At 32.7% G+C, this 12959-nt stretch overlaps 1 protein-coding gene across 1 annotated transcript; it reads right to left on the bottom strand.

The window, feature by feature from the left end:
* Nucleotides 1-1385: 1385 nt before the first annotated feature.
* LOC118062664 (apoptosis inhibitor 5-like protein API5) lies at nt 1386-8710 on the bottom strand. The gene is made up of 17 exons (XM_035076502.2): nt 8592-8710; nt 8320-8435; nt 8078-8239; nt 7781-7880; nt 7626-7691; nt 6422-6519; nt 6257-6331; nt 6007-6165; nt 4656-4721; nt 4500-4565; nt 4258-4368; nt 3910-3999; nt 3716-3822; nt 3115-3229; nt 2955-3020; nt 2764-2867; nt 1386-1957 (listed from the first exon to the last, which is right to left on the bottom strand). Exons 2-17 carry the CDS (start codon nt 8422-8424, stop codon nt 1771-1773), a joined length of 1677 nt encoding a protein of 558 aa, XP_034932393.1. The 5' UTR covers nt 8425-8435; nt 8592-8710; the 3' UTR covers nt 1386-1770.
* Between the last annotated feature and the right edge of the window lie 4249 nt (nt 8711-12959).

Here is a 12959-nt window from a genome sequence, read left to right as displayed (position 1 = left end):
TTTTATTTATGTATGCTAGATTTTTTATAAACTCTTAAGCCTTGGTAATTAATATGTTTTATAATTAATTGGAGGTGATATTGAGATGAATTGAAATTATTGATAAATGATTGATGTGGATTATGATCCACGATGATTGGATCAAGGAATTGAAGATGTGTATAGAAGTGAAATAGGTTTAAGTCAATAACTTAGAACATTCTATCATAGAGGAAACTCTGCTAGAATTTTGAAAGAAATTGCAATAAAACACTTATTAATTTGAAATGAGTTAACATTCTTGTAAAAAAACTATCACCGTACCTCTATAAGTAAGAAAGTGTTTTTTCATGGAAAAATCAAGAATGTTACAAAACATATCCAAGTGTATATAATTACTAAAACTTTCTCTTAGGATGTATCCTGCAATATCATTGATACAAGCTTAACAAACATAACATGTTTGAGTTATTATAATTGACTGAACACTAATGAGTTGTCTCATATGAAAAGTTTGAATAGCCTCATAAATTACACCAATAAATTGAAAAACTATAGGATGAGATAAGTATACAAGATCAGGTGGATTTCACTGAGAAATACGAGAGAATCCTGCATATTTTAAAGAGACTAATTCAAAAATCAACTATCATGACCTTAGTCTATTTTTTAGATCCATTATATCATTTGCTTCACTTTTAGGGATATCAATCTACTAACTACCATAGAAGAATACTATGTATTGATTGATTTTTCATAATTAACATATAAGGTATATTTCCGTAAAAAATCCAACAAGGTACATTTCATATCCTAGCCAACATAATTTATCCCATGTAACTCGGTAGACCTGTTTTTAACTAAAAATAATAATTTTAACCTAAAATAGTTCAAAATGTTTGACCTATATTAACCCAATTTTGATGGGGAAAAAACAGTTGACCTGAAAAAAAATATTTTTTTAATTTTAAACTTTTCTTAATTTTTTGGATTTTCTTTTTCTTTTGAATAAAAATAAAAATATAAATAAAATATAATATGAGAAAACTTTGGTAAACCCAAAATTGGGTTATTACAAAAGGCAACAACAAAAAAATCAAAACAATTATGAAGGAAAAATAAATAAATAAAAGGTGAATTTGAACCACGTAAAAAAATAAAACATTTATTTTATCTATTATGTTAATTAAGATGCTCGCATTTTATTTTCTTTCCTTTTTTTCAAGCAGTAGAATGGAATTTTTTGTTGCAAAATTGAGCATCAAATAGAAAACTCTAAATCAGTAAAGTGATGAGCAAATCTTTATCTTTAAAGTGGTAGGTTAATTGCATAAAATCATTTTGATTTTGTACCTTGAGCATGAACCATTTCCCCTCTATATTCCTACCATCCCTGTATCAAAAAGTACAAAAGGAATTTGAATAAACAAGTCACCAAGTCTGCTGACAAATACTGACATAAAATACAAGCAACCACGCCCTGACTAAATACAAGGAATCAGAAGTCCTGCAATGCAACTTTGATGGCTAAACGAGTCAGGATTGGGACCTGAGAGCCCTAATTGGTATCCAAATCATTAATCTACATTGACATGCTCATAGGAAATTGGGAATACGATGGTTGGTGTTAGTCCACAACAAATCAGAAAACGTGTCAGTTCCTTCTATGTATATATGATCTCATTTCTCCCGAGAAAGAATCTTGGTACATCAACCACTCCGGCTGGATATTCTTCTAGGGCAGCTCAATCACCGGTTCATACTTCTTTTTATTGTGGGAATACATGACATTTACCGAAAGCTTCTTCCTCTTCCACGTCCACCCCACCCTCTGCCCCTGCCCCTTGGACTGCCCCTTCCACCATAAGATATACCTTCCAGCGCCCTATTAACAAGTTGATTATGCATGCCACCAGCCCCACGACCCTTTTTTTCCATGTTCCCGGAACCATTGGCGGTGGTGGCAGGTCGTTTCCCTCTGCACACAAAAATAGCCTAAGAACTGCTCTTTAAAAGAGAAACTGTAAAGAAAAAAGGTTCATTCAACTAATATAACATTTACTGGCATTGCTATCTAGGCATTTAATGGGAGTGACTTTCACTTCATCTTACTGTTATGGGGAAATATCATTTCCAATAGTTTCCTTAATCACGGTGGGCATTATCCTATCACTCTGTAGATTCTTCTGACCTCATATTTTGAATTTAAGGGGAAAAAGAGAGAAAAAAAATCTATTTTTTTTAAGCCTATGCCAGTAGCAAAAACCTTGTCAATTTGAGCGACATTGTCTCATCACTCACTGCAAGGACTACTGACCTCAGTTTCAGGAGCCTATTCTAATAACAAAACTCTCTAGGGCAGGGTACATTTAGCCCATCATTTTCTTAACATTCCACCACTTAATCCTAATAGTTCAGGAAGCTGCATACTTGTACTCATAAATGTAGATTAGTTCATATTGATTACTGAAAGGGACCAAATATACTCAATTGCTTTCACAGCACTTAATGCAATTAAATTTCCATCCAACACAGCACGAGTCTATCAAATTTCCATCGAAGTCTATGATAGAAGACTACATCATAACAACTTCGCAACTAAAATAAAATCACAAAATTTCCAAATTTAATGTTGACAGTGAAACATTTGGAAAAAATGTTAAGCTTGTCAAAGTAACCAAAATGTACTTCACCCTTTTCATTTTAAGCTAGTCAAATTTTTTAATTAATTAATATATATATATATATATATATTCAAAGAAAAGGATTAGACATCTCTCATACCCAGCTGAGACAGTAGTGGATGGCACAGAAGGTTTTGCTACTTCTTTCCAAGAGAGGTTGATACTCTTATCTCCAATAAACAAAGGTGTCTTTGAATGCAATGGCTGAAAATTGTAGAACAAGAAGTTATTGGTGTTTTACAAATACATAGGCATGGAATTCACTTTGTCAAAATTTCATTCTTTCTAAACCTTTGTCATTGCCAAAATGTTATTACACGTACGCAACCCAGTTGTAGTATTCTGTTTTTGTGTTTTCTGCACATTAAACAAGAAATATGTTTGTAAGATACTGCAATGAAAAGCTCTACAGAAGACCATAAGATGTCCATCTCCTGAGAGATTAACTTACTATGTTATCCTTTGCTTCATCAGACTTCGCAGCTGCCATTGCTTTGTTGTGTTCAGCCATTCCCTGAGTTAACTTTTTCATGGTAGCCCTGGTTAGATCTTCTACACTACTCAACCTGCACCCCAGACACCAAAAACAATGTCAATGGAAGACCCATATTAGAGCTGCAGAAATATGACAATGCTTGTTTGGTTCAAAACCGTGAAAATTGTTTAATTCAAAGAAAAGAACATTAATAAGTCCTTGGAATAATAATCACAGCTAAGGACATTATTTATCATTTTATTTCTCTACAAGTGAACTCATTGCTTAAGCTTAAAATTTATCTTTATATTAGTGAAATTTCCTCCAAGGCTAACAACATGCATTTAAAAAATAAAACCACTGTCATTTTAGGCGGGGTATGAAGGTAAGCTAATGAGCAATAAAGCACAAGTTCCTATCTGCAAAAGTTTTGAAATAGCAAAGTTGCACCAAGAATTACAAAACAAATACAACTACAGAAAATACTATTTTGTTCCTTTCAAGTTAAGAAACAAGAATCACTCAATTAAATACCAAAACAAATGTTAAGAATTCTACTTCTGAATTAAAATGTCACCTCTCTGTCAAGTCAGTGTAAAACTCAGAGAAGTCCTCCCCAAGACGGTCTGATGGCTGCCCAGTCACAATCTTGTAACCACACAGGCTGTTTGTAGCATTGGGAGCCTTTAAAACAACAAAGATCATATTATGTGTCACAGAGCTGATACATGCAAGAGTATGCTGGCAAATGTAAAATCATGAAATTACAACCTTATGAGCTAAGTGATGAAACGCATATAACAAGCACTCAACATATGTAAAGTTCATCTCTTCTCCGCTCTTCCTCCGTGGCATGTATTTCTGAGTGGCAAAAAAGAGAAGGCATAACTATATGAGACCAGTCTACATCAATAAATAAGTGTTTGGTATATGCAGAGTTTTTAGAGAGGCTTTAACGATTTGATTCGATAAGAATCCTTCTCATGGACATAAAACTGAAAATCTGTGAGAACAAACACACAAGCATTACTATGACATTAGAAGTGCATTTGATTTAACAACCTTTTTTGAAAACATCCAGGGCAAGGACTAAATTAATCTTGAAAAAGAAAAGGTTACCTTCAAAAGCTGAACAACAGAGGGAAGAATCTGGCGTGAATCCTGTGGTAATGTAAAAGGAGATATTTCTGCAAGTGCTTTGAGCAAATCAAGCTTCCGCTCCTCGGGAAACTAGCAAAGAGGAAATTATTAGAATTGACAGGATCTTGTCAAAAGGCATATGCAAGCACAAACAAAACAAAAAAAGAAAAACAAGAATAAGATATTTAAAGATACTAACGAAAGAGAAGGGAGTGCACTACCTTGTCAAAAACAGGAATGATGTGTTTGTTCAAATAATTGAGGAACCTGCTGCTCGATGCACCCCTCTGTGTTCATAAATTAATAGGGACAAGTTGTAAGGTCAGGAAAAGATGCAAAATACACAAAATCTCAATAATGAAAAACACAGTCCATACCAGGAAAAATGGAAGTGCCATATACAGGCATGATATCAATCTGTCAATATGGTCTGTATCCGAAACCTGTGTTTGGATACCAATTCAAGTCACTTTAAGGGGATTGTAACAGTAGGGAGCAAAAGAAAAATTTGCAATCATTGTGTATTTTGAAGCAAAATGACAACATGCAATGCAGAAGACCATGAAGAATCAACACCACCACTTACAACAGGATTTCTGAAAAAATCATTGCAGTTTAAAACACCCAGCACATGAAAATATAAGTAGATCACATGTTCAAGCATGCACAAATGAACATTGTACAAAACTAACTAGCGGATTGATTGATGATGAAAAAGGGAAAACAACATAAAACAGCAAACATAAAAGAAGAGTGGCTAAAACATGGATGAAACTGAAATTGGAACAAAGCACAGTTTACGGTTTGTAGAGAAACCTCTAAAATCTGAATTTATTATAAGAGAATAAATGATCTTCTCAGCAAACAGCCTGACCAGGATATTTATAGTAATTGAAAGCCCTGAGCTTAACAGTTGTAGAAAAAGAAATCACTAATCAAAAAGGCACATGCTAATCAAACAACAGCTAGAGAATATCAAATCAAGATATCTAGGCTTAAAAAATTAAATAACAAGGAAAGCAAGAGTATTCTTCCAAGGTTCATGTGCAAACTTTGCTCTGTCATCTTTTCAGCGCATTATTCGGTTAGCACTAATACTCTCATGCTTGTGAAGGTGGTATTCTTTTCATTCAGCATATACATTCCAGCATCTCTAAAGTCTTCTGTTAAACTGTATAGAATTACTCCTCCAGGAAATGCATCGCACTGTTCTTGGGAATTTTAGATAAGTTACCAATGCAAGGGCTACATCTCCCAGCATAAAATAGAAAACTATGGACTAAACACATCTTAAGATTTCTAGTAGAATGGATCTTATTCAGAGTTCTAAGAAATATGTCAAAACATATTTCATCAAATTGCCAAACCCATCTATTCTTTAATTTTGACACAAGGAGCATGACAAGAGGCATGAGTGCATTTTACAGCATACTGTTAGAAGCTACATGTTGCATAACATAGAAGCAATTTATCCATGTATCCACACATACATGAGATCAGAAATAGCAAACAGCCTATCAAATGTGGATTATAGCACAAGGCATTATTTACTCATAACTAATCCTCAATATTCATACAAGTCGGTAGATGAAATCTACTTTAGAAGAAAATGCACAAGTCTCTATTGTTGATTAACAACAGGTCTTGCAGTGATTAGAAAGGAAGTTAGTGTTTCGTAGTTCACAATGCAGCATTAAAGTTAGGAGCTGAATTCAAACAATCACTCACATGAGTCACATCAAATGCTGAATCTAGATCAGCCTGTCCTTCAATGATTCCAACTAGCTCTTTCATGCGTTCAGAAGGAGCTTTGTCTCCAAATATGCTCAATTTTTTTAAGAAGTCCATAAACATTCTGAACTCCGCTCCAGTTACATCTTCTGAACTCTAAAAAGGAAAAATTCAAACTAGTCATGCATACTTTAATAGATCAGCAGAATATGAAGTCTCATAATAAAAAGGGTAAAGTTATGAGCACCTTTTTAATCAAATCAGTTATATGACGCTCCATTTCCTCTTGAGGTCTCAGGAGTTCAGCTTTGAGTGGGAAAACCTGAAAATTAGGTTATTAGCCATCAATTGTTGGCAAAAGTGAACCAAATTAACAATAACCTTGACAAACAGCTTTATGTAAACTTCTAACCTTATCTCTTACAAAGCTCAGAACTTTCTCACGAATAAGCTCATCCGTGCTTGGTTCTTCAACAGTCCCAATATGCTTAAATAAGGCAGACAACGATGCTGCATAGCAAGAAGAATAAATACATTTGAGAAAAAACTATTAGGGAAAAAAAGAACCCACAACAAAAGGCATGCTAGAAAACGTGTATGGTGCCTAATACAAGCTTAATTGAGAATATTCAGGTAAAATTTTTACAAGTTCTCATTTTCTTTCTCTTTTTTTTTATTTATTTTCTTTCTCCTAGGTGAAGGTGTAGAAATCTATTAATTTATCTGCCAAGAGGTGCAACCATTGACAAATAGTTGAAACCATGATAAACTACCAAGTTCATTTACTATATTTCGTATGAAATATGTCCGAACTAGTAATTGAAAAAATTAAACTCATCCTTTTAGCAAAAATGCTTCCCAATATTCCACTGCATAATCAACTAAAAACCCAAACTTCTAAGAATTCAGGTTGATTTTTTCCCTAAATGCCCTTCTGTTTCACCGATATCTAATTCATTCTGGTGTGAACCAAATGTAGAATTGTAGCTTAAAATGTAGTGGTTATTAACAAGATGGATTTTACCAAATTTTTTTTTTTTTTCAGTTAGTATTATTAACTCCCCAAAGTTGGGAAGAGGCCCACAATTCTAACAGGATTTTTCTCTTTCAAAGAAATACTATTCTCTTTGAAACAATTATAGTTTTCAAGAATCTTGTGGCTTGATGCCAACTAGTTTACAAATGTACGCTTAGATAGCAGCAGCAACACTAATTGCAGCTTTTCAAAGATGTAATTCACCATTGCCTGGTCCTAAAAAGACAACATTTGCCTAAAACAAAACCATGACATTTCCACCTTCAAGGAAAGCTCTACACGAAATAGAGGTCTAAAGCATGATAACTGTTAATCTATATAAATTTTAAGAATGTAAAGGAGTTGCAGAAAAGCATGCTACATTTATGTTGCATGAAAACAGAAAGCACCTTATGTCACTATGAAAAAAGAAGAACTCTTGTAAAAGCACATGCTAATTTTCCTAAACTTCCATCCGACATTCTGGCCAAGTTGGAACTGTACAAGATTTGTATCCTAGAGTCCAAAGATAGTTAATATATACTCATTTGCACATTATATAATATCCATCCAAATTATTTCATCCATCTTAAAGATTTACCTTTCACATCCTGCCTCAACAGGGACATAAGGGCTTTAAGCACTGCATCCCGCTCCACAATTTCCTCTAAAACCATAAAGAGAAGTCAACGTCAAATCCCTACTACACCATCAAAAGTCCCTTCTCAAAAATCTCTTTTTAGAAAATCCAATTACCAGCTGCAAGGAGTTGCACAAGAATATCCACAATTTTTGACAAATACTCCGGCGTATCCTTACAAAATAGCGGCAGTCCCCTAATTGCTTGCACCCGGACCTGCACAACCAATTAACACTTAAATCCATACAAAAGCCTAAAATCCACTTTAATTTCAATTTGTAAGCAAATGCGTAACCAAACACTTCCAGATACTAATCCTTCAAGCAAGCACACAATATAAAAACCCTGCACCAATGCACCATGTTCAAAAGACATGGTTTCCAACACAAAAGAAAAAAAAAAAGTAAACTAACCCCGAGCTCTTCTTGTTCAATCAAATCGATTTGCGTCTCGACAGCTTGACTGGAAAGCTCAGGGAAGAACTTGAAGAACCTCGGGATTAACTGTGCCGCCAATTGCTTCGCTTTTATGCTCGTTTTTGCTGCATCCATAATCCCCTGGTAATCCTTCACATTCTATCATAAATAACAAAAAAGACAAAGCTGTTAAGATCACCTAAGTATAAAATAATTTAAATAAAACCCTAGGGCTTTACCTGAGACTTGTCTTTGGACTCATTGAGTCGCTCGCCGAACTCGTAGAGCTTCTCGATGTGGATGCCGTCGTCGGTGGCGGTGGCGGTGGCGGCAGGGTCGTTCATTTGGAGAGAAACTGGGAGAAAGTGAAATTAAAAAATATATATTCAGATTGAAGAAAATGAGTAGTATTTCATTGGATGAGAAGATTTATTTATTTTTATACTATCTATTCATTTTTATAAGAAAAAATAGTGTTAGAGAGAGAAAGATTTAAGAGAAGGAGACGTACGGGAGGAGCAGTTTCAGTTACTAGTAGATGGGGGAGAGAGTTTCAAGGGTTTTTGATTGATAGCCAAAAGAAAGAAGAAAGACCTTCGTTTATCTCGCAGGTATTCTTTCGAGGATTTAACGGCGTCGTTTGCTTTTACGATTGATTCAAAACACTAGTTTAAAATTAGTAGAAATTGTTTTTTAAAATATTTTTATTAAAATAAGATTTTTATTTAATTTTAAAAATATTATTTTTAATATTAATATGTCAAAATAATTTGAAAATATAAAAAATAATTTTAAATAAAAATAATTCAATTAATGTTTTATAAAACATTGTTTGTAAAATAATTTTAAATATCTAGACTTGTGAGTTAGAATTAAAAATAATTTATTTATTTTATTAATTTTTTTTAATGCTATTGAATAATTATGTGTTTGGTTTCTTTAATTCAATTTTCTTATGGTATATAACATAGTATGTCATGAGAAATATAGATTTTATATTTATTATTTTTTAAATTTATCATATTTTTATTCCATAACATTAAAAATTAAAATTAAGTGCAGGTTTGACCTCCACTTAATTATATATTATTTATTATTCTTCTTTGAAAAACATATATTTATATATATTATGTATTTATTTGATTTGTGTTATCTATACAAAAAAAACTAAAAACTTAACTTATTTATACATTCTATTTGAGGTTTATATATTAGAATTGTCATCAACACTACAGAAGTTAAGGTTAAGCTTTACTGGAATCACAAAATGAATTGTGTATGGATTCTGATGAAACTTTAAAATCTAAAAAGCTTAAGAATAAGGTTTATGTGCTGAATAATAAATTAATTTTTTAGTTCAAGTAATATGATTCATTCTTCATATCCAATCTAGTTGATAATTAGTACCTGCAAAAAATCATTTTAAATGGAAACTAGAACTCTCATATACTTAAGTCAGTAACTATATAAAGAGAAAAGATTTGGATGAACATGTAAATAGATGAATAAGCATAGTCATGTTCAAATAAAGTTTTCCGTATCTACCTTATAAACAACAAGGTATAGGAAAAAAGAGGATATGAGAATTCAATATTGAATATAATAGTGTTGCCTAGCACTCAATATCACTTATTAATGCTAAAGGCATCATTATAAAATGAATAGCCATTGAATCCAAATCAACCAAATCTTAACTCAATAAATACAACAAATCAACATTCTATTTCAATGTACCTATTCCATGGGAAACAAATTCATTGATAACCAAAAGACTTGAATTAGCATTGTTACTTGTTCAACAAGGCCATATTTATTCTTAATATGAACCTTAGAAGGTATCCAAATAGTTGTGTAATACCAATCTAATCCCTAAAATAAAAATTATGTATTAACAAATGATATCTAAGATATTTTATGTATGTATGTATGTATTGTTGGAATTAATTTTGAAGTTCAAAGTGTCTTTTAATTTTGTTAAGTGTCTTCTAGATGCATATAACTATTAAAGATATATTTATCTTTTAAGTCTCTTGACTTATCTTATACAAGTGTAAATATATGGTTCAAATATTATATTCAAGTCCATGTCTATTGGGACTTCTTCTTAATTATAGAGAACTCTTACTGTAAAAGACAATAAATGGTCATAGAGCCATGATAGAAAAAGACAACAGTCTAAAGAAGAGTGAGCCAAAATATAATAGTCACTTAAAGAGATAAATCTTGAAAATATATGTTTTGTTAGAGAATTGTACTAGCAAACACAAAATGAGAAAAATAGCTAAGAGTAGCCATATAAAGATATACAATTATCAAAGAAATGATGATTAAAGAGATGACAATGAGATGCTATGAGTAAGTCATGACAAGATGATTCTTCATTAGAATCTAAATTTCAAGAGTTATGAGACTTTCAAAATTAAAAAGGAGTGTTGAAAAATAATTTTAAATTTTAAAGTATCTTTTTAATTCTTCTCGATGTCTCCTAGGTGCATATAACTTTTAAAAATGTATTTATTTTTTTATGTTTCTTGAATTATCTTAGACTAGTGTTATAACCCAATTTTTGACCATTTTATTTTTATTATTATTATTTTATTTATGGAAAAGGATGAAAAAAAAATGATGAAAAAAAATGATGATGATGATGAAATAAATAAAGAATGAATTAAATTTTGGGTTAGGGGCAATATGAATGGAAGTTTTGGGGTTTTATTAAACTTTGGAATTAATCTAATTAAGTTTGGAATTAATTTGTTTAATTAAGGGTTTAATTGAAGAATTGATAAATTTTTAGACTTAATTAAGCTTGGAATTAATTTAGTTCATCCAATCAAGGGTTTAATTGGAAAATTAATAAGTTTTGAGACTTAATTAAGCTTGGAATTAATTTAATTCATCCAATCAAGGATTTAATTGGAGAATTGATAAGTTTTGAGACTTAATTAAGCTTGGAATTGATTTAATTAATCCAATTAAGGGTTTAATTGGAGAATTGATAAGTTTTGAGACTTAATTGGACTTGGATTTAATTAAATTAATGAAATCAGGGACTTAATTGAAGAAATATTAACGTTTGAGGGCACGATTGCAATAAATTAAAATCCAAGGATCAATATGTAAATGGCGTTAAGATGCAGGGGTTCAATTAAAATTTACCCAAGGACTGTACTGAAAAAATTCAAAATTTCAAGGATCAAAACGCAAATTGCCATTAACATCAGCACTGTTCATCTTCTTCACCCGAAAACAAGAAGAAAACGCATGCCTTTATTGCATTAAAATCCATGCAACCGCATGGCATTCTCTGGATATAAAAACCAGAGAAGGAGAACCGGCAAAGGGCAGAAAATAACAGAAACAAAGAGAGTGGGGAAAGAGACGAAAAAAGAGGGAGGAAAATCAGAGGAGAGACCCAGAACGCAGAAGACTGAAACAGAGAGGAGAACCGGTTCTGCCATTGCTTTCATCCCTGCAGAAAAATCAAACCAAAAACATAGCCACAAACAGAGTAAAAAAAAAAAACGAGACCCAATTTCGAGAGGGAAGCCAGCATTGTACACTTTTCTTCATCACAGGGACTGAAAGGGCACTGGACTGGAGAAAAGAAGACCACGAACAAAAACAGAGAGAAGAGATTTTTCCAGACTCAAAGCAGTAACACAGGGGAGGATAATAAACAAATAAAAAAGAAGAAGAAGAAAGACAACAAAGACGAACAAAGGGGAGCTGGGAAAACAGAGGAAAAAAAGAACGACCCAGAGTCAAAATCCCCTGCAGCCATGTTGATCGTCTCCAGAAGCAGAGAGAAGGAATAATAGAGGAAGAACTTAAGAAAGGGAATAGCACCAACCGCCCTTAACTTCGTCTTCATCTTTAGGAGCAGCAGCCAACAGGTAAGTTTCTCTTCATCTCCTCTCGCTTTTCAGTTTTAATTCATGCCATACTGTTCATGTGAATTTTAATTCACTGAACACTTAGACACGCATGAACCAGCTCACGCGTGTTATTTGCCCAGCCGGACCACTGGCTTGGGCCAGTGGTCGGGCTGGGCCAGCTGGGCTCAGCCCAGCCCATGTGGGCTGAGCTGGGCCCAGCTCAAAAAAATAAAAAAATAGGAAAAACAAAAAATTAAAAAAAAAATTAAAAAACGTGTATGCATGAATAAAAATAATGTAAATTTACTTGTTTATTCACTGACGCCAGAGTCAGGAATAAAAATACCGATTTAAATTTATATTATTTTTATTCGTTGTATTTTTATTTTATTTAGCTAGAAAAATAAAATATGTGCATGCTTAAAAATAAATTTATTTATTTTATTTAATTATTGGCGCTAGAGTAGGAAAAAAATATATTGATCTAATTTTTTTCGTAGTTACGAATTTTTACCAACGCCAGAGTTGGAATTATTCGAGCTCGAATATTCACTGGCGCCAGAGTCAGGAATATTTTAAACAAATCATCACAGCATAAATTAATAAATATTTAGCAATTTAAGACAAAACCAACAATGCAGTCTGCCTTAGGCAGAACGTTTAAGGGGTGATAATATCTTCCCTTTTACGTAACCAATCCCGAGTCATAGAATCTATGTTGACCAGTTAGGGTTCCTAGTGACCATAATACTAGGTGGCGACTCCTCAAACGAGACATTTTCCCTTAAAAGAATCGGATGCCAGATATCTGTTCTTTTTCATAATCCAAGAGAATTATTTTTTAGGGCCGCCGCGATGTTGGGTGCGACAGAATGGCGACTCCACTGGGGACCCTAGGATTAAGCTTTGTCTTTTGTCTTATTATTGCTATTTGTTTTTTTTATTTTTTTTTGTTGTGTTTATTTGTTTATTTTTCCTGTATTTACTGCTTTAGCATGCAT

The sequence above is a fragment of the Populus alba genome, chromosome 11 (genome assembly GCF_005239225.2).
Source record: "Populus alba chromosome 11, ASM523922v2, whole genome shotgun sequence".
Taxonomy (NCBI): domain Eukaryota; kingdom Viridiplantae; phylum Streptophyta; class Magnoliopsida; order Malpighiales; family Salicaceae; genus Populus; species Populus alba.
Note: the sequence above shows the minus strand (reverse complement) of the source record. Positions and strands in the feature narration are given on the sequence as shown.

Coding starts and splice junctions, on each gene's coding strand:
- LOC118062664 (XM_035076502.2), bottom strand. CDS start 8,424: ATGAACGACCCTGCCGCCACCGCCACCGCCACCGACGACGGCATCCAC. Junction 3,823..3,909: donor TTCATCACTTAGCTCATAAG/GTTGTAATTTCA, acceptor GTTGTTTTAAAG/GCTCCCAATGCTACAAACAG. Junction 2,868..2,954: donor ACATTTTGGCAATGACAAAG/GTTTAGAAAGAA, acceptor TACAATTTTCAG/CCATTGCATTCAAAGACACC.